Consider the following 27,809-nt stretch of genomic DNA (forward strand, 5'->3'; position numbering starts at 1 on the left):
GTTCAGTCGTCGTGTGGCCATTGTAGTGAGTGCACGTGATTGTTAATTGGAATAAAGGTTATTGACCTATGTGTTTACGTGTTTGTTTAAGGTAAACCTAGATTTTATTTTTATTTCAGTGCTATTGTGCTGGTGAACTTAGTTTTTATTTTTATCGCATAATACAGTTATTTATGTTATAAATAATTATTATGATATTTGAACAAGATGTGAAAAATAATTCTAAAAAAATGTTGTTTTGAAGTCATCATAAAAATCTGAATATTAATGAGGTATTTGACTTCTCCAATCATAAGTTAATATTATGTTAACATTCAGTCATCCATATATTATTATTTTAAATAGTTTTAAATATTATTTTATACATATTTATATTTATTTAAAACATTGTATTGTCGTTTAAACTTCCGCGATGACAATGAGCAACCTCGTTTTATATTTATCTTTATTTACGACTGCTATTTTACGTAAAATTCAAACGATAAGTCTCTTCAGTCCAGTGGTTAGAGCTCTTTGTATTATAAAGCGTGATGCTAATCAGATAGGTTTGATTTCAACACAAAAACAATCACAATAAATATTAATAAAAATGTATATTATCATCAGAAAATTGTTACAAAGAAATATTTTCATCAAGTTTTTATCCAAATGTTAAATATTTAATGATATCAAAATCTCGTAATTATAAATTTACATTATAATTTATAAACATAACCTTGACTTATAAAACCGTGTACAGCATTAATAAAACATTGTATGTTTACATTTTATAATATCACAGAAAAGTGTGGAAATGACAAACTACACCATATTAAAAAATTTAATATTGCGCTCCTAGGTTATTAAGAAATTATAACTTCAACTCTTTGATCCTCTTCACCTAAAACTTTTTTTTTATTAAAAATAACAAATGAAAACACAGATTAATTTTAAATCTAATTGAGAAAGAGGCAATCTCTGATTTAAATGCTGTTTAGGTGTATTACTATTTCTTTTATTAGATATATTTCAAGTAATAAAACTAGTTTAACCCCTACTATTTAAGCTATAAAATACCAGCGACTAAATTCTTATCAAATTGAGTAAAATCACATTAATAAACACGAACGCATTTACGTTTTAACCTTAAAAGCTTTTAAAAATAGATTTCAAGTAAGATTTTACAATCTTGGTACTTGCACCATAGACTAATAGAAGAAAAGTAGATAATTTACAAAAAGATATGAAATCCCACCAAATATGTTTAAGTAAGCAAGAAATCTACAATACAATATTCAGATACAATTGTATGATTGTATCCAATATTCTCTTGAAAAAATACATTCTCTTGCATTCTGAAAAAGGTTATGAAATGTAATGTAGAGCCAAGAACAACGTACTCTAGAGTCTAGACTCTACATAAGTGAACACATTTTTCACTTTGCGCCATCTGAAGTTCGCAAAACGATGAAGTATTTTAACTACCATATAGAGTTTGTAAAGAAAGCTGGCTTGTAGAGAGATGTTTGACTCTACATTAGATCTGATAACTTTTCGTTGGTTCGCAAAACGGCCAACTCACATAAATTATTTTAACTGTACTGTATAGAGTTTTTAAAGATAGCTGGCTTGTACAGTAAAGACATCTAGAGACGCTTGACTTTACATTAGATAACTTTTCGTTAGTTCGCAAAACGGCCAAGTCACAATTACTTATTATATTACTTAATTACTTATTATAAGTAAACTACGATATAGGGTTTGTAAAGATAGGGCTTATAGAGTTAGTGTTGAGTTAAACGCTTGAGTCTTGACTCTACATTAGATAACTTTTCGTTAGTTCGCAAAACAGCCAAATCACATTTTTAAACTACGGTATAGGATTTGTAAAGATAGAGTTCATATAGAGTTTGTAGAGTTAGACACTTGACTTTACATATTAAGTTCTGATAAGTTTTTCAGAGTGCAAGAGTCTTGACAACATTTTAGAAGAATTTCTTGTTTATATTGCTAAAATCTAAAATCTAAGTTAATCTTTTACATAACCTATGATACAATCAGCATCCTCTGGGACAGAGGTGAGAGGACCTTTATCTGTAAAACTTTTAATTAGAATGTATCTATGTACCAAAATTCATGTAGGCTTGGATATACAATATTAGACTTTATTATAATTATTGCAACACTCGGCTTCACTCGTGTGGTGCCTAAAAGGTAACCTGTATGCTAATCGGAAATATACGTCGCGTTAGAGTATATTATGTTCTATTACTATACTGTGTACAATAATTCACATAGATCCAATAATATAATACACAAATACCGCTTGCACCTGGTATTAATTTTATTATGCAGTTTTGCTAAATAATCTGACAAGGTACAATTAATAAAGTTGTAAGCTGCCAATCGTCGGCGCCTCGTGTTTTTATATAAATATTGATCATACACACAGAAGGACATTGCTCTTGCTTAAGGAAATAGTCATATACACATATATAATACACGTGCCTTATAACACGTGTATAAAGCATGCCTTAGGATGATTTGTGCCACGCTCACGCAGAGTTTTTTTTTTTGTGTGGTGTTAGCCAAAAGGCTTCAACATCTCAACGCGGACGCGTGGAAGGTTCACCCTGATAGCGAAATGCGCAAGGGAGACGTGCCCCCATCATCGTTTACAGATATCACGAACCACGGCTTGACTGTCGCTTGAGTAGGTTATACGAGAAATTCTGTTGCACATCCTACCAATATTACTTAAATGCGAAAGTTTGTGAGGATGGACGGATGTTAGGTACTCTTTTACACAAATGCAAATGAACTGATTACAAGGAAATTTGGTAGGTAGCTGAAGACCCAGAATAAGACATAGGCATTTTTTATCCCGGAAATCCCACGGAAACAAAGCCACGAACGGAAGTCTAATACATTATACATATTATATACTTACATACTTTTTTGTTGGTGACACTTTTACAGTTAAATGATTCAACCGATTTTAATTAGATGTGGAAAAGTGAAAGCCAATATAGTTATTGGAAATAACTTTTTGACACAAAAACTAAATTGCATTTACATGAGAGCGAGTGCAGCCGTGGGTAAAAAATAGGTTTATTATGAATAGAGAATTCATAATAGAAACACTGCAAATCCTAATATTTTCTTTGTATATCTATTTCTTCGTCTGTCATCAAAATGTTTACAAAAAACTTGAAAAGGAATTAAGTATGGCATTCCTATGCAAAATAATTATGTTGTCGTCTAGAATACTAAATAGGTTTTTTTACCCGGGCACTAGGTCAGTAAAGTCTAATTTTGCCTCAATACAAGCAGACGAGATGTTATTTTAAACGGATTTGTTTTTGAAGTGAAACTTCTTTATCGGGGTTGGAAAATTAAGTGTTACATTTTTTCGTTACGCGTGACATTTTTCCGTTACGCGCCATCTTTTTCTTATCCCTACCACGCGTGATTCGACGTATTTACTATTTATGTAAAGTTGCATACCAATCGTAAATTATTTTTTAAGTCATAAAGAAGTTTCACTTCTTACGTGTGTACACTAGTACACGCACACATTTTTTTTTGTAAGTATAAGAAACAACAAAAATCTACGAATAGGTATTTAATACAATAATTGAAACGAAGAAGAACCTTGACCTTAAAATTTGGTATAACATAAAATTGACATTATATTTTGAAGTGAAACTTCTTCAGGCAATACCGTCACAATATCATGGAGTCAGGCGACGATTTTGGTATCTTTGATTCTTGCCAAAGAAGTTTCACTGCTGACACGTGCTCGGCACACACGCTCTTTTTTTTAAAATCAAATTGATTACTTATAATCACCATCATTTTGACACGTAGGTACTTTCTTATAAAAAGTATATTTTCAACCAAATAAAATATTTTAGATAAAACCAAGAAAAACAGTTCAATATTATTAGAATAGCGAATACCTAACGTTATGTCACACGCGGCAACACGTGGTGTGGAATACATTAAAAACATTTAATAATAGACCTTGCATACGTTATCGTGGACCACTAGATAGGTATTTGTGTTAGTTAACATCAAATATTTTTTTTTTATATAATATGAGAAATCATTTAGCTTGTTTTGTGTATAATAAGTGCTTGGTTGCACATAGTAGTTATAAGAAAGTTTAGAACTGGCAAAGTTCAGAAACTTTAGCGCACAACGCGTGTAAAGCCGCAAGTTTCAGCTAGTTACAAGTCTAATATTGCAAACCCAAGGTCAATCTACTTAAACAACCCACGTTAAACAGTTAAATAGCACCCGAAATTACTGCGAAATCCATTTGTTATGCCATTTTATGATCCAGTGTGAGCCAGTTTTAATAACTCCGATAATTTATTTCACTACTACTATTAGCAGTAATTCTTAACCTATTGTTAAGTCATAAGTCTCATAATATCATCTCGTAAGTTAGGTCTGTCTAGAACATCTCAATATTATGTTCTGATCAAATAAAAAAATTCAATTGGAACAAGCGGGTCTTCAGTCATAATACGTTTTTAGCGCTTTCCAGAATGGTTTTGTTTTCTTCGTTGGCATTTAAATTACTTACGTTCATCTTTATATATTTTTTAGTCATAATAAATTGCATGTATTGCAAATTACGCAGAAACACTACTTTAGACCGACTCCTACGAGTAAAGTCACGGGCACAACACTAGTGTAAAGTACGCATCATCGCTTTGGTCATAAAATCTCTAATCGTATTACATCCATACTAATATTATAAATGCGAAAGTAACTCTGTCTGTCTGTCTGTTAATCAATCACGCCTATAACTACTGAACCAATTTGCATGAAATTTGGTATAGAGATATTTTAATACCCGAGAAAGGACATAGGATAGGTTTTATCCCGGAAATCCCACGGGAACGGGAACTATGCGGGTATATTATGCTAAAACTTATAACGAAACATCAATATTGCAAATTACGCAGAAAAACTACTTTTCAACAAGAAAAGTCACGGGAACAACCAGTGTTAATATAATGCATCATCGCTTCAAGAGGTCATAAATTCTAATCGTATTACACGCTAATTACTTTTATTTACATATTATCGTTATCAATAGAAACAATACTCTATAAATAATTAGTTAGTCACAGAAAACAATACATATATACTAATAATATTATAAACCTGAAGAGTTTGTTTGTTTGTTTGAATGCGCTAATCTCGGGAACTACTGGTCCGATTTGAAAAATTCTTTCGGTGTTAGATAGCACATTTATCGAGGAAGGCTATAGGCTATATATCATCACGCTAAGACCAACAAGAGCGAAGCAATGCGGGTGAAACCGCGGAGAACAGCTAGTATAATATAATCCCATAATTCTTAATACTAATGAAGTTGCCTTTTAAAATGGAAGATGTTTCGGTACATACGCGGTGTAATACAAAATATTCATGATTTTAGAATATTGTATGATTGTTATGCTGCACTGTGAATTTGGAATGCCTCGGCCGAGTTTGTCTGTCTGTACAGTGTACACGTAAAACTCAAAAGCATTGCAACGATTTACATTCTGTTTTCACCAATGGATAGCGTGGTTTATAAAGTTTTTAGTAGAGTAAGTTGAAGACTGCGGACGAAGTCGCGTGCGAAAAGCTACCAATGATTTTTTTACAGTATTATTTATTATTTTTGGTTATAGAATATTTATTATAATGAATATTCTATATATAATCCTAACATATCTAGTATATATAATGTATATCTGGTTCAAAAATATTGATGCAAAACTCCATCGGAATAAATTCACCAATTTTTGCGTGCACATTCTGAGAACAATACAAACAATTAATGTCGTGCTAGATTTTCCTTGTATAAAAATACAGTAGATATCTATTATTATCAAGAAAAGCATGTTTTACAGTCAGTCATTAACACAGCTGTTCGCAGCTGTCTTTTGTCTCCGATATTTTATTTAAAATCGAAACTAGACGTGCAAAATATATAGGAAAACTTTTGTTATAAGAATGTTTTTTTTTACCTTAAACTCTTAATAAAATCTTTTAACCATTCAAACTCAAACTCAAACATTTATTTATTCAATTTATACTACTTTTAATAGAACTTTCGAATCGTCATTTATTTTATTTTTAACATTTACCACCGATTCGGAAAGCAGTATCTTCTATGGAGAAGAACCGGCAAGAAACTCCATCGTTAATATCATGTCAATATTACATAATATGTAACTTATATCTAACTATTAGGGCCGATTTTTCAATGCCCAGATAAACAGCTAGATAGACTTTATTCTTCAGTTAACAAAATATTCAATTTTTCAATAGACGAATAGGACTTATCTATCGAATAACTACGTTATTTGAGGAATAAATCTATCTGCTGCTCCAACGGCCAGATAGCGTGCTATTCGACGATTAGACGTTTGAGTTGACAACTGACGCGTCAAATTTGGGATATTTTCGTATGTAATAACATAAAGCGTAGAATTTTTACAATAAAGCCTCTTTCTATAAAATAATTATCAATTAAAATCATATTGAAATTGATGTTTTTGATAGTACCTACTGATGATCATGCCATTGAAAATTTGCCGGACGCTGCCTTTATGTCGTTTCCATCGTAAAATATATAAATTTTAACACAAATTTAATCAAAACTCTTTACTCGAATCAAAATAATAATCAACAATCATAGAACACAAGATAAACTTAAAATGCACTCCTGACGTGAGTCATAATGACGGTTGTTGACATATTGCAAGTTGACTCTATCCCGCTCTAACCTGACTAATTTAATATGTTTGTTTCGCCACTCCAAGAGCAGAGCTGCCAATATGGAAATATTTGGTCAGATAGTTATTCATCAAATAAATCACGATTGAAAAATAGGCGAGCCGTTATGAGTTAGATAAGCAATTGAATAAATCTATTCGAGGGGTAGTTATTAGACTGTTTATCTGGGCATTGAAAAATCGGCCCTTAATATATTATTTATATGCCAAATAACTGTCCTGTGGTTCTTACGCGACAACCCTCCATGGATTTTCATCTTCCATTTACGCTCTATGAAGTATGAACTAATATATTTTTTACATAAGTTTTAAATTTAGCTCTACCAAACTCTTTAATACAATACAATATAATAATTATGAGAAGTGAGATAAACGCGGAATAAAATCATTATTTTTGAATTCATGCTTAATTGCGTCAAATACTCTAGAGTCTAGAGTCTAGTATAATAAATGCATATGAAATAAGTTTGAGAATCGATGGACGGTGTTCAAACTATCTTTATCAATACTTTATCAGTACAATAACTCAGAATAGTACGTCCATTCTTCCTTACGTCCAGTTAAATAAATATCTCTAAAGAAAAACTACTACCTACCTACTTACTTATTCAAATATTAAAGAAAGAAAATTTTCAACAATAGAGAGAAATTATGACAAACTATAATTAACTATTTTGTTTTCAGACAATTAAAGCATTTAAATCTAGTACGTGTCTAGTAGTTGGGAAAAAAATATTGTAGTAATACACAAATTATATTCAATTCAATAACTATTAAATAAAACCTGTCACTAATACTAATAATTTTAAATTACAACAAAACAATTCCGAAGCTTGTTTACTAACGAGTCGCGAATTTAATCATAACACATACATATATGTATGTATACCTACATAGTATATATATACATATGTGTTATCAAGGCCACAGCCAACTATCTGTATACTATTATAAAACATGTACATTACAAATTCATTATTAATTTTATAGCTTAAAAATGCTTTATAAATGATAAATTTTAAAATAGGTAATAGAAAAAATTCGATCACGAGGCGGGTTTCTTCGGCATCTCATTTATTTATTATTTTATTGGTTCTTTAAAATTTCTCGAATAGATGGTTTGCAATTGTTATTATATAATAGAAAATTTATAGGATGGTAATTTATTTGTTTACGATATATTGAACTCAGACAACCAAACCTAATTATGATTTTAACTGTTTAACTAATGATAGGCAATAATTCTTTCTGAGCCTTAATCTTAATTTAACTATATCTACATACACAAAACTAATCATAGTAACAAAGAAACTACGATAAATATAATTTAATAATTTGTTTGTACATACATTCGTATCTAAATTACAAACATTAATAATATTTCTTTTGTTACAGATAAACAGTCATAGATAAGAGGTATATAGTGAAGTGGTATATAACAATATATTATATTAATACATACACGTGCCAAATATCGGAATGTATGTGATATGGATCCACAAGAGTTAGTTCCTTTGGAAGGTAAAATATTTTAATTTACATAACATTTGATAATTTTGATCAAATCATTAATTTTAATTTTTTGTCTCGAATATCCTTCGCCATTTTTGTGTTTGCGTATTTATTTTTTTCTACTGAACCCTTTGTAATAAAACGTTAAACAAAAATATCACTGAATCTATCATTCCCTTATTTTGTCGAAATTTATTTATAAAACATACAGTTTCCAAAAAAATTATAACACACAAATGACAAAACTCTGAACAACTACAACATGAGGCCTATCAAGAAAATAACTTATTGTAAGGGCAAAAGCATACGAAATATGTTTCAAGTATTTATCATTTATGGGCAAGGCCACCTGCCTCTTTGCTTGCTCTGACATAAAAAAGCTCATGATAGATGTTTTTCCATATTACTTAATATTCTAAAGACAAACCTCAAATAATTTCTCCCAAAATAAAACATTGTTCTAGCCGGGCTCCCCCGCGTACGCGCAGCGCGACAGACGAGCGTCACATCACGATCATGCTACAGAGGGCCCATTCGAATATGTCGGCTACTTGTGTTGCTGATTGTCCTGCCATCGATGTTTATATTCATACCACTGTATATGAGGTAAGAGAATTTATTATAATAACAAGTACAAATGGTTAGCATAGCGTGATTTTAAAAGAGCAACTACGGAGTTTCTTGCAGGTTCTTCTCCATAGCTTGCATGCTTTCCGAATCGGTGGTAAATGTAAAAAATGTTATGACGATTCAAAAGTGCTGTTTATTATAGATAATAGTATAGGTACAATACTAGTCATCTAATTTTCAATAATACAATACTATACTTGTCATCTAATTTTCAGACAGCATGGTGGATACAATTTAAAAATATACTTTTTTGCCCTAGCAACAAATAGGTTTATGATAAGCAAGCGAAGCACTCTTTTTCATTAGAACCTATATGAGATAAAAACTATGATTTACCAAGTTGATTATACCATCATTTTCGGTACTCCATAAAAGTACCATTGACGTAAAGCTCGCTTATCTATGAATTAGTTTCTAATCCATTACGTCACCTCTAATCTATCGTAATTATTATATTCTGAGAGACAGAAAATCAATGCAACATTATCTTTAATACCAGTTTATTAGCTTTCTTTTTTAATAAAATACATAGATCATGAGGTATGGCGTATGATGTAATCTTTGGCAAAATCTATACTAATAAGTATGTAATAACATAAAGCGTTTGTTTAAATGCGTTTATCTCAGGAACTACTAAACCGATTTCAATAAATCTTTCGACACTATGTACACGTGTACTACGGTGTATTCTTCGGTATTATGTACGCGATCCCTGAGTTCTATATTATGTACCATGGGTGATGGGGTCCATGGGTGAAAACGGGGCGGACAGCTATTGTTATCTAAAAAATTTTTCAGTTAATTAAGGGACATATTCCTGTTAGAAATTTTCAAGAAACAAAAATGTTAATTTTTCGTACTATTTCAGGTATCGAGTATTTTCAGGGCAGATGTATCCCATGAGCATGACAGACATGAGGTTAATAGATAGCAAAATATCACCCACTTGGTGTCAGGTACGTTAATTTAAAATTTAATATTGATATTTTAAACGACATTTTTCTGTACACCCATACCTACTCATTTTAAAAATTTTACAAATTTAGGTACATAAACGAAATATTTTTAATGTAATCGAAGCAAAATATAACTTGACTAGATTCTCTCACACTCACAGTACTTATTATTTTAAACACATTGCAAGGCTTATTCTAGGTATATAAATATTTGTCTATAGTCTATACTTTTAATATTATAAAGCTGAAGAGTTTGTTTGTTTGAACGCGCTAATCTCATGAACTACTGGTCCGATATGAAAAATTCTTTCGGTGTTAGATAGCCCTTTCATCGAGGCTATATTATATTATCACGCTAAGACCAACAGGAGCGGAGCCACGCGAGTGAAACCGCGGAGCGCAGCTAGTATATAAACTACCTAGAATAACTTGATTCGACAATAATTGTTTAAAATAATTTATTTCTAAACAAACATTACACCTATTTCAATAATATTTGTTCATTGACTAAAACATATTTACGCACTGCACATATTTTTGACAATTTAAATAAATTAATGCAAATATCACCCTCATTTATTTAAAGCACAGTGTGTACAATTGATTAGACTTATCGGTCGAAATGCTATCCTTGGATGAATATTAAATCACATAATATAATAAATTACCTGGCTTCGTTTGCGTTCCAATTGTAAATTTTCAACAACTCTCGAATTACACACACAAAACTTTCATTAAAATCGGTGCAGCTGTTTAGGAGTTCTATGACAGACACACACACTAAAGAAATACTTATAGGAAAATATCGTGTTACATAAAAAATCCTAGTTTAAGAGTAGGTACTAAGACTAGAAAAATTACAGTATTCGAAGTAAGTCTATAAATTCTTTAAAAAATTTCATGAAAATGGTTAGTACTCATAAACATAATGAATGTAAACAAAAAAAGAGTGTATGTACAGTGTACTTTATATATACACGCGTTAGAAGTTATACTTCTTTGGCGTATGGAAAAAAAATACTAGAATATACAACTTGAACATAGTTATCAATTTTCATACCACCTAGAACTAACTTCATGCTGTTAAATTTAGGTGTCGGTGTGCGCGCGCATCGTAATTCACTCTCATCATTTTTCTCCATCGCGCCAAAAGAAGTATTTAACTTCAAAAATTTTCTCTCGTAGTGTCTAGTGTCTACTAGAAATAAACTCAAAAGGCACAAAATATCAGATTACAAATAAAAATATAAATATCTTTATCTATAACATACATCACGCCTTGCATCGGCATATTTTATAGTACGACTTATGAGATTATATTAATCACAATATATCAGCATTTGATAAATCCATATATTTAAATTTATAAAAGCGACGCTCATGGAATAAGAAATTCTTAAATGTGTAGTTAGACTTCGTGTGGTAAAATTTCGTAGGTATGTCGCGCACACGTGTCAGAAGTGAAACTTCTTCTTCAAAGACACCAAAATCGTCGCGACTTATGACGTGACGCTATCTTCAAATTTTACTCTCAATGCGCATAAAGAAGTTTCACTTCAAAATACTTAATTTTAATAACACACTCGATATAATTCAAAGTAGGTAACTAATTGGCGAAATTGAAAAAAATTCACTTGAAAAAATTAAAAGCACTCTCGTTCCCACAAAATCAAAATCAAAACTCTACTGTACCTAAATAATTATTGTAGTTAGAATTTAAAACTGCTTCAAAATACTATCTATAAAATAATACAAAACAAATTAAATAGGTTATTCTGACTGTGTGTTTTAAAACTGTGTGAAAAAATATTAAACAATAGCATGTTAGTTCTTCTATAATTGCGAATAAATCTTTGCTTTGTGAATTACAGTGATTGTACGGCAAATAATAATATGAAAAAGTGCGTCATCAAATTATTGAATAAACGCATACAGTCTGTGTTTGAATTTAAAGATCTGAGATAAATTGAAATAACTTTGCTATTTACGTATTTAGTAATACTAATAGTATAGTTTAAAGTTTTATATTATCTGTGGTAATATACTACTCACCCTTTATCTTCCCAAAAGAAATGATAAATGAGGCTTATATATTTTCATAATTTGCCGATTTTAGCTTCGTATCAAAATGAGTTCAACAATATTTTGCTTATTATTACAAAGTAGGTACTTACATTTCTTTCGGATTATCTTTAAATGCCGTATAATTTTATGATCTACTTAAGTTATTTTTTTTAAATTGGCGTATTCAATAAAAACCTTTGATGTCAAACGAACTGAGATCTTGATTATGTAAAAGGAAAAACTACGCGACCGATAGTAAAATCTTTTAGCATAGTTGTCTTTCAGTAACAGCAACTTACAATTTTTCTATTCCGGATTAAACCGGGTGAGCACTGAGCACCTGTATATTTTACACTAGCTTTGCTCCGCTCCTGTTGGTCTTAGCGACAAGCATGATGATATACCTATAGCCTTCCTCGATAAATGGGCTATCTAACACCGAGAGAATTTTTCAAATCGGACCAGTAGTTCCTGAAATTAGCACGTTCAAACAATCAAACTCTTCAGTTTTATAATATTAGTATAGATTGGGTATACGGACATCCTGTATTAAATAATAAATTAAATGAAGTTGCACCAACACGGAGATTACAATAATCACACACAAAGATAAAAGCACTTGGCTTGTAAATTGTAATCGTTCAACTGTCAATATTATTCAGCCGTCTGCTCCAATACGATAAGATATTTATATTTTACTTGACACTATTATCACTTTTAATATTTCTAGCTTTTAGAGTTCGTTTTCCGTGTTTCCACTTTCTAGATTTTATTTCATTTAAAATGTACAGATTCACAGTAGCTATAAAATTACCTATTGAAATTTTATTTCTGCGTGTCTTCTGCGATTTCAACATTCAAATCTATTTTGATGTACATATTAGTATATTTTGCCTGTACAACTGTTGTTAAAATATGTTGTTAAATAAAACAACATATTTTAACAACAGTTGTGATCAACTTTGTTGATGGGAAAGAAAGTTGCTGGCAACTATATTCAAATAATGTCGCTTTTCGGGCAAGATATTCTCAACATGTTGTTTACAAATCTGCAACATACATTGCTCGCAACATGTTGACAGCAACTTAACAACACGTCAATTAAACTGTCATTTAACAAATGTGAACCTTATCCTCGTCATTAATGCATCCTCTTATACACTAGGAAATATTTAGCGCGCGACATGTTACACAACATGATGCCGTATTGAAAATTAGCGCGAAACATTTTTCGAACAATAATATTGTCTGTCTACGCTCTATTGCTGTCCATGTCAGCAGCTGGCAACGTCGCGCGCCTTTGTGCGACGTTGCCTTAGATGCTGAACGTCACCTACACAGCACAGATCACAGAAACTATGGTCACCTACTGCAAGGCGACGACGACTGGGTCTTCACACTGTTCGGGGCGGGAAGCCCCCTGCAGTGGGTATCTAGCGCCGCCCGTCAACACGGGCGGGTCATTGTGAGAGCGATGAGACGCTCTATTTATAGATTTGAGGCACAGCTTAGGAGACTGTGCCTGACTGTTTGAACCTTTTTGTTGATTTTAAGGACTCAACCGACCTTGTTCTTTTTCGAGCCCGGCCAGAACTTTTTAGGCCGGGGACGGACAAGGACGGGAGAGACATAAAACCAATGGGTGTGGTCTACTGCAAGGCAAATGTTATCTATTATATATATACGAGGATTAAGGATCACATTTGATAAGAGACAGTTATCATACATCTTTCTAACCTCAAAATATTTCAGAGGCAAGTGGTACGATCGAATGCCACATTCAACGCATTCGTGGTGCCAGGACCACCAGACTTCACTGAAGAACTAGTGCCTGTTTCCATGACCAGGGAATTGGAGCTTGAAGATGATATGAAGGAATACTGGGGCTTCTATTTGCTGCAAGGCTCCACTGTTACTGTTTCTGCTTGTGTCAGGTACCTATTGTTTTATTATAGCTTTATCTTACTTGTGTGAGTAGTATTTTGTATTATGATATAACTAGCTTTATCTATCTGTGTGTATTTGTATGTCTTGTTATTATTTTATACTCCTGAGAATTATTTCTCTTATTTATTAATTATTTATTAATTATTTCTCAAGGGCTTTTTTTAATTATTAAAGTGAAATTCTTTATAATATCTTACCTAAAGGCATATAAACTTATCAGAGAAGCCTTATAAGAAATAACAATTCATTCTAGTTTTGAAAATTTGTCAAGTTAATTGTATTGATGAAACCATATTCTTAGATTATTAGTTACAATCACCAAATTATATTAGATATCCATCATCATCATTCCAGCCTTTCAGAACGTCCACTGCAGGACATAGGACATTATATATTCACCAAAATATAATTATTATTTGATAAGATATTCACCAATTTCTCTGACAGATGGCCTGGTGCGTCCCTCATTATGATAAAAGGTTACAAGCACCTGCAGGAATGCGCCTACATTGGGGATGATTCTTCTGAAGAGCTGGACGAACTTCTGGAAGCCAATAAACTGGGTCTGCTGTCCAACACATCACTGCTGGAGAAGATTCAACAGCTAAAGAAACAAGATGGGAAGGCTAATGATCCTGGTGAGTGAAGTTATTAAAACGACTTATATTTTTATGATTAGGAATATTTTTTAATACATACCAGATACCTATTAAATAATATGATTTAACTGTAGCTAAATTTGATTTGATTATATTAAAGAGTGGTTTACTAGACAGAAATACTTACAACAGAAATTAACGTTTTTGTTTTTGAAGTGAAGCTTCTTTAAGCGCATTGAGAGTACGAGTAAGGCGACCATTTGGTATCTTTGAATGTTATTAAAGAAGTTTCACTTCTGACACGTGTACTTGGCGAACGCGCTCTTTTTTCACTCTTATCTTATATGATACATTGATTATTATAATAATAAAATGATTCATTTATCAACGAACGAATGATACTAAAATAATACGCTATCTTTGATGAGTTACTCATCCAATAAATTAAAAGATTACATATTTTATACTATGTTGCGCTCCGCAGTTTCACCCGCGTGGGCTAGTTTCTGTTGGTCTTAGCGTGATGATATATAGCCTATAGCTTTCCTCTGGGCTATCCAATACCGAAATAATTTATTAAATCGGACCAGTAGTTCTTGACATTAGCGCGTTCAAACAAACTCTTCAGCTTTATAATATTAGTATAGATTTATAGGGGCAGAATAACTGAAAATTTGCAATTTTACCATTATTACAACTACTATCACTTTATTTTGAAGATTTATTTATTAAAATATAATGAGCATACATATTATGTTATTATGTGTTGTTGGTTTGCAATAAAATCAACATGTTGCGGAGTTATTGCATGCTGTTGTCATCATGTTTCTTGCAACACTGCATGTTATGCCGGGTCCAGACTGGTGAAACGTAACATGCAATGACAGTTTATAAGCTTACAACGCATGATGAATATTTCCCGCCCGAGCAGAGACATCGTTTAAGTTTCCACCAACTTTGTTGATCAACTGTTGCTCAACAATCGTTTACTATAAAATATAACATAATTAATTAGTTTAAAACAGGATTAAAATTATGAAATTATTATATTGTCATCGATCCTTGTTAAATAAACAAAGTTTGAATTAAATCTGTTCGTAAGTGTAAAGAAGTGGGCTATATACAAATATACAGGTGAAGCTATTACAAGCGTGTCAAAAAGAAACATTAAATAGTCTTCACTTACCTTCAACACAATTCTTCATATTTTTATCACAGATAATATAATATTATTTTACGATGTCCTAGATACAATGAAACGTCACAAAGCAGGCATAAGCTTCCACGACCCGGGTCGCTCGTCGAACGTGACGTCATCGGGAAATGTGCCCATGGCTGACGTCACAGATCATGATCCAAAGGTAAGTTAACTCCATCTGTAGTATGTCTTTTCTCCTGTTCAATGGTGTGTTAGATAAAAGTAGATATTTTTACAAAATTAGGTAGGTAGTTACGTAAAAGTGCGCAAAAAAAAATCGATTCAAAATGGGAACTCTGTGAATTCTGTTTTCGAATTATATTCCATATGTAGATACTAATAATATGCGAATCGTAAGTGGCGAGTGGGCACGTGATGCTGGACCCTCAGGGAGCGCGTGATCGTCGTTTAAAGTCCAGGGACGCCTCTCCACCCTTAGCTGCTCACAATATGTTACCCCCTTGTCGCACTATTGCAGCGACTTATTTCGGGGGCCCATACAGTGAGAGGGCGAGTCACCACCTGCCAACATATTTTTACTTTCTTTTAGTAGAAAGGCAGGTGCTATAGTTTCCAATAGTCCCCAAATACCGGCCCATTTAACATCCCACTCCATAGCCCAGTTTATTTTGTTTTCCATATCTCGAAATAGTCCTACATCGGCCGCGGACTGCCTAGGACTGTATCTCTTTAGTGCAGTCATGGGCAGGCTGCGGCTGGTGTCCCACAACACAGTAAAGTTCTCTAAAGGGCCTCTGCGTGTTGGATCCGTGTCCCCACGTAAGCCTTCCAAAAGACCGGGTACCTTCCTTATGATGGTACCCGAGTATTATGGATGAGATACACATGTTGCTATTGTGCAGTATTTACTTGTGATTGATTTTCGCGTCTAATTTCTAAATACATACGTACTATTGTATAGGTACTTATTTTTCAATGTTAATAATTATTGTCCTTTATGAACATCAAAATACATAATTGATTTGGGAGAAAATTGAATTGAATTGATGTTAAATAAAAAAAATGTAACTGACGAAGATAGTACATATCTGATTTACAGACTTATCATAAACTATATATAGCATACGGCCATACGTAATACGTATCTATACTCAATGTAAATAAAATTGAAGTGTCTGTCTGTCTGATTTCAAAATAAATACATTTTCTCAAGTGCTTAATCTCTATAAGGCTGAACGGGTTGTACATAGATAATACTGTAGGTATATATAAGGGGTTGTACCTAATGGGTTGCAATGACTTTAGTATTAGAACATGAAAATGGCATTTAAATTTTTATCTAATGTCGACAAAATCGCAAGAAAATTTCATCACTTAGGACTTTAATATTACGCACAATCCATTGTCATTTATGGCGTTATAATATTACAGAAGACCTATCAAAACAAATAAAATTTCAATGTCGTTCAATGGCAATATCGTCACATTATGAACGTGATGTCACATCACGTCAAATAAATTAATTTGAAAGAAGTTTCACTTCTGACACGTGTGCTCGTACGATCTTTTTATACAACTAAGTATTCCCCACAGGAGCTGCGTGAAATATTAGAGCGCTTGCACGCATTACGAGAAGCGGCCAAGACCGAGTCGTACAAGTATTACCGTCTACCCTCACATTTGATGTCACTACCAGCCCTGCACAGACATAGGGACGCTAACGTGGATATTGATCAGAGGAAGTGGTTGTCTTTTAAGGGTATGTAAGGTTTTCATTAATTTAATTGTGCATTTTGTACTAGTATTTATATTATATATTTTGAATGTCAAATGCGGACTTGATGCGTATTTAAAATAAATAAATAAATAAAATTCGTTCACAGGAAACAACTTTGAATATAATTTATGCCAATAAAGAAACTTATCTTAAATTGCGTTAATTGAATAAGGACAGATATAGTGTGTGCGAGTAAAGACGGCGGAAAGATGATTAGTGCCGTCATACCAGATCGTTTCTTTATTGGCGCGGCTCATACATATTGAAACAAATTAACAAAATTAACATTGCTTATCCAAACGATAGAATAGTAATCACTTGTATTTTACTTAAAAATATAGTAACTTACAGCAACATCACGATATTCTCAGAATTTTCAACAAAAATACACGAATTTAACGAAATTCCTGTCATACATTGTGACACAATATTCAATTTATCAAGCCTATAAATACAAAGTTACATAGATACAATTAACAAACACACACTGGAATCTTCCAAATGCCTTTATGAACAAGACAACAATAATATCAATGTGCAAACGAACCCGTTTATTGAAACAAGTAGGCATAAGATAATCATGCCCTCAATTATGTCAAAAGCTTATTGTGATAATTTCTAATAATACGATAGTATCGCTCAATTGCTCTTTAACAACATTGCTTAATCGGATTAAATAAATGAAGTAATTGGAGCTGAGTAAGGAATAATTAAAGATATCGTTTTCTTTATAGAGAAGAGAAATGCTGATTGAACAACGATCTTTATTTGAAATGCAATACAATTATTCATATTATTATGGATGACTAGCTGCGCTCCGCGGTCCGCTCCTGTTGGTCTTAGCGTGATGATATATAGCCTATAAGCTTCCTCGATAAATGGTCTATCTAACACCGAAATAATTTTTCAAAACGGACCAGTAGTTCCTAATATTAGCGCGTTCAAACAAACAAACTCTTCAGCTTTATAATATTAGTATAGATTTATCATAGATGGTTCAAATTTCATGTAAACGAAAAATGGTTTCGAATCCGTGGTACGTCGATTAAAACCTTATTAAAACCCACAAAATGACCATAAAGTATACTCACACTTTTTGTCAATAAGATTGATTTTCATTATTAAAATCCTCTTTTTCAGATATCGATGGAAACAGCAGTGAAAAATTAAAAGAAACAGAAAAGACTGAATTAGTAAATAATAATACACTAAGTAAATCTCCAAGCATAGATATACAAGATAATTCTATAGATATTAAAAATATAACAGATAATAAAAGTGAGGCAATGGGTGTTGATAATGTTACTAAGAAATTAAGTGATGTTATTAAAACAGACATCCCTAGTACAAATAAAGAAGAAACAAACATAATTAAAGAAAGTACAGATAAAAATACAGATAACACAACACCAAAACCAACACAATTAGAGGTAAGTAAAATAAATATTAACTTGACAAAATTACAGGAAAACATACGATTTGATGACAACTGGCATAGTAAAAATATTGTAAATATTATTTTAAATAAAAATAAGCATTTTACCAACAATCTAAAACAGTTATTCCACTGCATTTCTTTTTTTTTCTGATCATAAACAATCGATTGCAATATTTTTTTTATTCTGTACACCTCAAATGTCCACAGACATAGTGCAAATGTCGTATAAAAAAACTAAAACGTTCTTTTTTAGGGTTCCGTAGCCAAAATGGCAAAAACGGAACCCTTATAGTTTCGTCATGTCCGTCTGTCCGTCTGTCCGTCTGTCCGTCTGTCACAGCCGATTTACTCGGAAACTATAAGTACTACAGTGATGAAATTTGATGGGAATATGTGTTGTATGAACCGCTACAAAAATATGACACTAAATAGTAAAAAAAAGAATTGGGGGTGGGGCCCCCCATACATGTAACTGAGGGATGAAATTTTTTTTTTCGATGTACATACCCGTGTGGGGTATCAATGGAAAGGTCTTTTAAAATGATATAAAGTTTTCTAAAAAACATTTTTCTTAAAGTGAACGGTTTTTGAGATATCAGCTCTCAAAGTCGTAAAAAGTATGTCCCCCCCCCTCTATTTTTATAACTACGGGGTATAAAATTCTAAAAAAAATAGAGGTGATGCATGCTAATTAACTCTTTCAACGATTTTTGGTTTGATCAAAGTATCTCTTATAGTTTTTGAGATAGGTTGATTTAACTGTAATTTTGGTTAAGTTATTGTGCTTACACTGAAAACGATGGCTGAACCTTATAAGATAGATCAAAAAATATACTACAGTATTGTACACCTTTAAAAATCCGCGATGATATAAAATCTTTATAATGTAGGTACTTTTTACGAGAAATATTAGCTTATTCAAGCAATACGCCATTAATCCTTATCCAGTAATGTACCTTAAATACATTGTGCATTTGATAAAGTTTAATATTACAAATGTGATTGTTGAGTAATAATAGGTTAAACATATCCATCGAACCAATATTTTTAAAACGCGTTAATCCTATAGATTATTATTATTACATCGATTCAAGAAGATCGGTCGCTCGCTGCGCTGCAGCGCGTGAGTTGCGGGGCTTGGTCTCGCGCGGGGGCGGGGATAAGATAGTAATTTTAATTGTGAAGCTGGTGTATATACTTCTTTATTCAGTTATCACAAGCCGATTTGGGCACGCCTATAGCACGGAATATTTATAAATACATATATAAAATTAATATTCATACATAAAAGTACAAGGCAAAATATCGGGAGAGTTTAGGCTCCATTCACCAGGTGTATAAATTGACATAATAAGTTTATTATATTTGCTGCTACGGAACCCTTTGTGCGCGAGCCCGACTCGCACTTGGCCGGTTTTTTTTTAATTTATGTAGATTGCAGAAATAGTTTAAAGATGGCGTCATTTACGTTTTTATTTGTTTAGAAGAAACAAGTTAGAAAGGAACTTTTAAATATTACAATAGGTATAACATTATTTACGAATTCTAGCCTCAACTTGTGTTCAATTCGTTTTATAAATGTTTAGATGAAATCGAAGATGACTTAAAAAGTGAGTTACTTTGATAAAGTAGACTAATCTATTTTTACTTTAATTTAAAATCGTTCGTAAACTTTTAGATGGATTTGTCTATGAAAACGTATTATATGTACCTATGTATATCTACGAAACAAAATAATCATGATAATAATGGATAATAAGCATTAAAGTTAAATTATGTGCGTGTCTTATCTTTATTATGTCAAGATAATTTTTATTAAACATTGACGCGTGCTATTTTTTATTATTTGATACGATTTATTTAGGTGCGAATTTTTATGAATAATAAAAGCCGCGAATGGAATTTTTTTTTTCTTGATAAATTTTATCCTACTGTCGTGCTAAAATCACACATTTTATCAATACGATTATCTACTGTTACTAGGTTTATTAGGATTACTGTTATATTTATTTTATTAGAGTGTACTTTATGGAATACAATAGGACAATAAAAAGATTATTATAATTATGTGGTTATGTGAATGACACATTATTTTTATAGTTCGTAAGTAGATAGGTGTATGATGACAATTTATTTATTTTTTATTTATGCATTTTATTATATCGGCGCTAGTTGTGCATATTTCAGGATTTGGATTTTTTTTTCTTATTTAATACTAGCTGTGCCCCGCGGTTTCACCCGCATTGCTCCGCTCTTGTTGGTCTAGCGTGATGATATACCTAATATAACCTATAGCCTTCCTCGATAAATGGGCTATCTAACACCGAAATAATTTTTCAAATCGGACCAGGTAGTTCCCGAGATTATTGCGCGTTCAAACAATCAAATGATCAAGACTAGTACGTTTTTTGTATGAACAATGCAAACAAAAATCTTTTTTGTGCTATATTTCGTTCGAATATTTGTAAATACTAACTTTAGTTCCCGACTCTATTATGTAACGCGAGGAGAGAGGTTATCAAATCTTTATAAATTATTTACATACTTACTTGCTTGTATAATTGGTTAAATATTCTCTTATTATATTTCATTTTGATAATAATTAGGTATTTTATCTTAATTTTATATGTTAGTAATCACCCACTACTAGGTATGCAATATATTGTATACGCCTCGAATATGCAGCAAAAACTATATCAAAATTGATACATTGTGCACAACAAATAGATAGTTAAGCTTTCTTATACATATACTTGCTATATTTATGTAAATGTAAAGTAAAAAGATCGTGTGTGCCGAGCACACGTGTCAGAAGTGAAACTTTTTAGCAAGATTCAAATTCAATAAAATCGTCGTCATAAGACGAAGAAGTTTCACTTCACTTTTATACTTCTTTTATACATAACTAGCTTACCACCCGCGGCTTCGCCCGCTTTGTCTAAGACCTAATAAATTATATACTTACTTAAACCTTCCTCTTGAATCACTCTATCTATTAGAAAAAACCGCATCAAAATCCGTTGCGTAGGTTTAAAGATTTAAGCATACAAAGTGACATAGGGACAGAGAAAGCGTGATAATTAATAACCTGATCAATTTACCACTTTTTATTGATTCAGCTAATTATTTAATTTCTCATTTACAGGACACAAAAGAAGAAACGAATTCCAAAGAAGTATTTTATCAAGTGTTGGAACAATTACAAGCCCTCGGTGACCGAGGGAAGAGGGTACTTGTAAAACTGCATGAGACGATGGGAGTGCAATATAAGGAAAAGGTTAGTATTTGAATCTATTAATAAACTATCCCACTGAAAACATAAATATGTAAAAATTCGAGCCAAGTTCAATTGTTGACTTAATTTGCCGAAAAAAGAATTGAGATGCGTGCCAAGTTCTGTAGACAGTCCAGAAATTTATTTACAAAGATGTATTAAGTTCGTAGGTGAACTGAAAACTCAATTGTTTTATTTTCCCTTAACATTTATTTATTCAATTAGACTTCTTCTAATTAAATAAATAAATGCTTGAGTTTTTATAAAACAGTAGTGTCTAAATAATTTGTGTTTTTTATGATAATTTAAAAACGATACTTGAAGCATTTTTTCGTGGTAAATCATATTGATTGTACCTAATTTATGAGGCCATTTAATTAAATTGATTGTACCGTAATCATATTATTGTCATTTTTTATCAAACATTTTTAATCGAAAAACGCAGGTCGTTTCAAGATATAATCTACTTCACATTTTTTTTTTGTTTATTTAAATAGATTAACATATTTCAGATTTAATACATTTAACATCGAAAGAATTTTTCAAATCCCGAGATTAGCGCATTCAAACAAACAAACTCCTCAGTTTTATACTATTAGTATAGATAATTCTAGACAGTTCCATGTTCTACAAAATTAATCAGATTATAAATTATCACTACTTATTGTAATATAAAACAAAGTCACTTATTATTGTCTGACTATCTGTCCCTATATAGGCTTCGATCTTTAAAAAGAGAGAGAGAGAAGAGATTAAGAGATTTTGATGATTTTTAATAGATAGCGTGGTTCTAATTTAAAAAATTATGTATGTACTAAACGTGGTACATGCATGATTTTGTAAATTCTTTTATTTTATTTTTATAGTAAGTTATAGGCAAAGCGAGCCAAGTCGCGGGTGAAAAGCTAGTTTTCAAAAGTTATTATTTTGTTTGAAAGCAAACTACCCTACATAAATGAACATACCTACAAAATTAATTGAAATCAAATAATTCACAACAAATCCCCTTCCAGGATAAGCCAGACTTATCAAACGTGATGTCCGCTGTGACCGGCAGCGAGGAAGAGCTGGACCACCTTCGGAAGGTGCTGGTGGAAGCCATTGATGAAGAGAAGACAAGGTCGCAGAGGCAACGTGAGTTATTATTAAAAGAGCGTGTGCCTATCACGTGTCAGAAGTGAAACTTCTTTGGCAAGATTCAAAGATACCAAAATCGTCGCCTTACTTGACGCTACATTGAAATTTACTCACGCGCCTAAAGGCTAAAGAAGTTTCGCTTCAATAATCATATATTTTCCTATGACCATACTTAAAAGTTTACGTATGTAACATTTGTGTATCCTGAACTTTAAATTAGATTCAAATTCATTTATTTGTCATCTGAACATAAAATTCAGTAAAGCGAAAATTACAAGCTTCAATTTAATAAAAATTAACCATTATGATGATCCCAAAAAGGTCTCCACGTCAGCAAAAGTTCCAAAGAAAGTTTCAGTGTAGTGTAGTCTAGTAACGCGCGACCGTTAAAATTAGGATTAATATGCGATTTTAAACAATTTATTTTATTCTTGCCGTGCCCAAGAATTACTTGCTTCTTGATAAGACTGTGCGTTTCTTTCCTTTGGTCCATTCAGGCTGAGGCTAGAGGCTTTAATACTTTGGAATCTTTATGCCGTATAGTATTATTTTCACAATCATCTGGTTCAATCTGCTATTTAATTGAATGTCTAGCGTGTTAATTGAATAACGAAATGTAATTATTACGAAAATAGTTTTTTATAGAGCTTTTATACAATACAGATAACTTGTACTACTGCCAATAAGGATTTTTCTATCCTTAGTTAAAACTTCTTCATCGAATATCGTATTAAACAACCATTTTAAAAATGTGTTACTTGCCCACTTTTTGATAGTTTTTAGGTGAAATTTGTATATTATTGTGTAATACTTTATTGGACGGATAAAATTTAACCAAGGATTGAAAAATCAGCCCTAATTCAAATGTTTATTATATATTTTACAGAAAAACGTCGAGATGCGAGAGCAGAAGCGAGAGCCAAGCGTGAACTGATGTTGGGGCAGATAGAACTCACTAAGCAGCTTAATGAAGATGATGAAGCTAGGAATTTTGCAGCTGAGGAGGTAATTTTTTAACAAAAGATTGGCTTATTATTTATTTAACATACCTACATTTTTTATAATCCTTACGTAATTTAAATTGGAACTACCGAACTAGTGTATAAAGCATTTTTTTTAAATTATAAATGGCAAACGTGTATTTCCCCTAAGTGTAAGGTGTATAACTTAATTTATAAGTTATTTGTTACATTTTTAACACATTACAAGTGATAACTGTGTTAAAAACAACCGACTTGAAACTTGCACTTGCAACATTTACAAATACAGACAAAAATGCTCATAAAATAAAACTACTGGGCCTATCCAAATACATTTTTTATGGGACCAATTCGACACCATCGTTCGAATTGATAACCTCCTCCTTTTTTTGAAGTTAAAAACTATACATATACTTATTTATTAAAACACACCAAAAATAATTCTAACCATTCCAAATTCCAGGGTCTCCCCGACCTGTACGCGGACATACACCAAACAGTAAACGAAACAACCGCCATTGACATGTCCAACTCTGAGTTCTGGTCGTCATTCTCTAGCAGTGAAGAAGCTCTACTGGAGTGTGAGGGGCTGATACTGAACCTGCCCTTAACTCCCAGTAGCATGTGTGAGAGGGGGGTGGGGGAGGGGGGGATTGCAGATGCTTCGAGGGTTAATGCTCTTACTTATAGGTGGGTTTTTTTATTAATAAAGATGGTAAGATGGTATAATATGGATTATATATGCGCGCTACTTTAGAAGGTGTCTTCAAGGCAAGGCAAGAGTGAATAGACTCTTTCCTTGAAGAAACCCAGATTATTTGTCGATTAAAGCGGTTTTAGTCGGTAAAAATCCGACATAACCTACGTCTGCTTTTCCGGGACCCGTAGGTATATTTACAAGATTTCCCCACAAAAAAATAGAAAAAGTTGTTTTTCATGAAACAATAAATAAACGATAGGTGGGTTTAGAATTTAGATGGTAGGATGGTAAACTCAAATGGCTTATTATGATCTCATGTTCTTTGTTCTCTAAATATAAAATAAAAGCAGTTCAGAATTGAAAGAAAAGATCTATTTTTAGTGTTTTTTATTTGACCCCATTTACTTTTTAAGTTTCCATGTCCTTCACATTTATTTTAGTCATATTAACTATACTTCCTTTTTAATACTTAGACTTCATAAAAATCAATCTCCTTCCAGGGTCCCAGCAAATGGCTACTACTTCTTCGTATTTAACTCAGAGAATGAAGTCCAAAAGAACTTTATTAAGGCCAAGTTCGATCTTCAGAAAACAAGATATGACATTGCGAGAACAACACTACGTGAGTGCAGAAATAGTACAGATAGATGTGACTTGCTTCTTGATATATTTTCTACTCAAAAGGTAAGTTAGAAAAACTATTCTATACGGTAGGTATATATTGTTTATTATATTAATAAAACAGTTTCTGTATGTTTGTCTCGCTTAATCTCGCCAAGAACTGATTCGATAGGGCTATTTTGATGTTAAAATTAAAAAGTTTCGAATTCATTCTTGCATATTTTTATATACTCGACATTGATAATAAGCATAATCTCATAAAGACTGTAGGTACCTAAATATAAAGTTAATAAATTCTAAATTCACTTTATTACAATTAACAGCTAATTAATAAACAGTTTTATATTTATGCGCAATTGATTTGACAGAGAATTTAAAGAAACTGTGTCAGAGAAAACCAGTGTTGGCCTTTAAAATGCTCAAGGACCATTTAAAAATACCATTTTTAAATTAATATCTATCCAACATTAATACCTAACCGCCTTAAATCCTAAAGGAATTCGCTATTCCCTTTTCTACAAAACGTAACATTATTCCAACGTTATCTACGATATTTTAACAAGCTATTCTTAACATCAACTGACTGTATATAAATAAACCTTGACAGTCTAATTTAAATAATTGCTTAGTGTCGTACTGTTGAAGAATACTAAACAAGGTACCTAGTAGCATTTTTTTAGCATTTTATAGTTTGCAAATTATGTATACAATTCTCAACAAAATAAATTACGTTGTAATAGGTACGAGTAACTTCAAAACAAACTAAAATCTTCTCTCGTCTCTTCGTCTTGCCAAAGAAGTTTCACGTCTGACACGTGTGCTCGGCACACATGCTCTTTTTTTGTTATATCGTATTGCACTTGAGATTCGCATTTCCTTGTGTATTTTGTTATCTATGGCATTATCTTCTACCATTTTAGGACAAAAACAAATAAGTGCAAATTTATCTCCTTCCTACAACAATAAGAAATATGTGCGTGTACTAGTGTACACACGTAAGAAGTGAAACTTCTTTATGACCTTATTTTTCAAAAAATAATTTACTATATATGCAACTTTACAGAATTAATACGAATCGAATCACGCGTGGTAGGGTAAGAAAAAGATGGCGCGTAACGGAAAAATGTCACGCGTAACGAAAAAATGTTACACTAAATTTTTTCCAACCCCGATAAAGAAGTTTCACTTCAAAAAAGAAATGTTAATTTATTCTAACACTTCTTTCCAGGTTGTATTAGAGCTGCCTCTACGAAACAACGATTCTCTGTGGAACGAACAATTCGTCATCATATCGGAATGTGAACCCCGGACCTCTGTGTATTTGTTCTGTGTTATAGCTGTACCAGTACTTATTATGATGTTTGCTTTCCAATGAAAGAAAATATTTGATTCTAATATTATACAAAAATAAATAGACTCCATAATAATATATTATGTTAAACTAGCTGTGCTCCGCAGTTTTACCCGCATTGCTCCGCTCCTGTTGGTCTTAGCGTGATGATATATAGCTTATAGCCTGCCTCGATAAATGGGCTATCTAACACCGAAAGAATTTTTCAAATCGGACCAGTAGTTCCTCAGATTAGCGCAATCAAACAAACAAACTCTTCAGCTTTATAATATTAGATTGTTGGATTCTAAAAAGTTCCAGGATATGGAATGAGATTATTAGATTCTATGATTTATACTTTGTATTGTTATCTCTTGATAGAACTCAAACTCACGCAATGCAAACACTTACTATAGATTTTTTTTATAAATGGCCGCCTATTCAAAATATTCATGTTATTACTTATTGTATTTCTTTAATCGTACATGTTGTGTATTGTACGAATTACTATAAAAAATTTAGAATTCTGTAAATAATTTTCTTATAAAAGACGAAAAATATGGCGTTCTATATTTTAGAAGTTACGAATTTCTGCATCATATTTTAAAATATTAACTCATACTTTGCATTGTCTTCCACAACCAGTATCCTTGTTTATGAGTAATCGAAATAATTAGACCTGAACTAATTCTACGGAATAAAAACTGTATTTTATTGTTTATGGATCATCAAAGATTATTCGATAATATAGGTTTAGATGTGAAAATGATTCATATAAATTATGCGTAAAATTGTACGGCATTGAACTATAAATTACAATTTTAATAATAATGTGTTTTATACTATGATACATTACAAGGTTGTAATAAATAATAAAAACGAAATTATACTGCTTAAAAA

General features: G+C 32.0%; 1 protein-coding gene across 1 annotated transcript; it reads left to right on the forward strand.

The window, feature by feature from the left end:
- On the forward strand, positions 1–27,043 carry LOC123703177. The gene is made up of 15 exons (XM_045651089.1): positions 1–91; positions 8,181–8,306; positions 8,762–8,903; positions 9,796–9,883; positions 13,700–13,881; positions 14,342–14,532; positions 15,742–15,854; positions 17,246–17,411; positions 18,570–18,859; positions 22,013–22,144; positions 23,155–23,275; positions 24,165–24,283; positions 24,722–24,948; positions 25,459–25,642; positions 26,808–27,043. The coding sequence occupies exons 2-15, from the start codon at positions 8,276–8,278 to the stop codon at positions 26,952–26,954; spliced, it is 2,133 nt and encodes a 710-aa protein (XP_045507045.1). The 5' UTR covers positions 1–91; positions 8,181–8,275; the 3' UTR covers positions 26,955–27,043.
- Positions 27,044–27,809: the final 766 nt, after the last annotated feature.

Source organism: Colias croceus, chromosome 25 (assembly GCF_905220415.1).
Source record: "Colias croceus chromosome 25, ilColCroc2.1".
Lineage (NCBI taxonomy): Eukaryota > Metazoa > Arthropoda > Insecta > Lepidoptera > Pieridae > Colias > Colias croceus.

Excerpts from the sequence above, each read along its gene's own strand:
- LOC123703177 (XM_045651089.1), top strand. The coding sequence starts at position 8,276 with ATGGATCCACAAGAGTTAGTTCCTTTGGAAG. Across the intron at positions 8,307-8,761 it reads AGAGTTAGTTCCTTTGGAAG|CCGGGCTCCCCCGCGTACGC; the intron begins GTAAAATATTTT and ends ACATTGTTCTAG. Across the intron at positions 23,276-24,164 it reads GACAAGGTCGCAGAGGCAAC|AAAAACGTCGAGATGCGAGA; the intron begins GTGAGTTATTAT and ends TATATTTTACAG.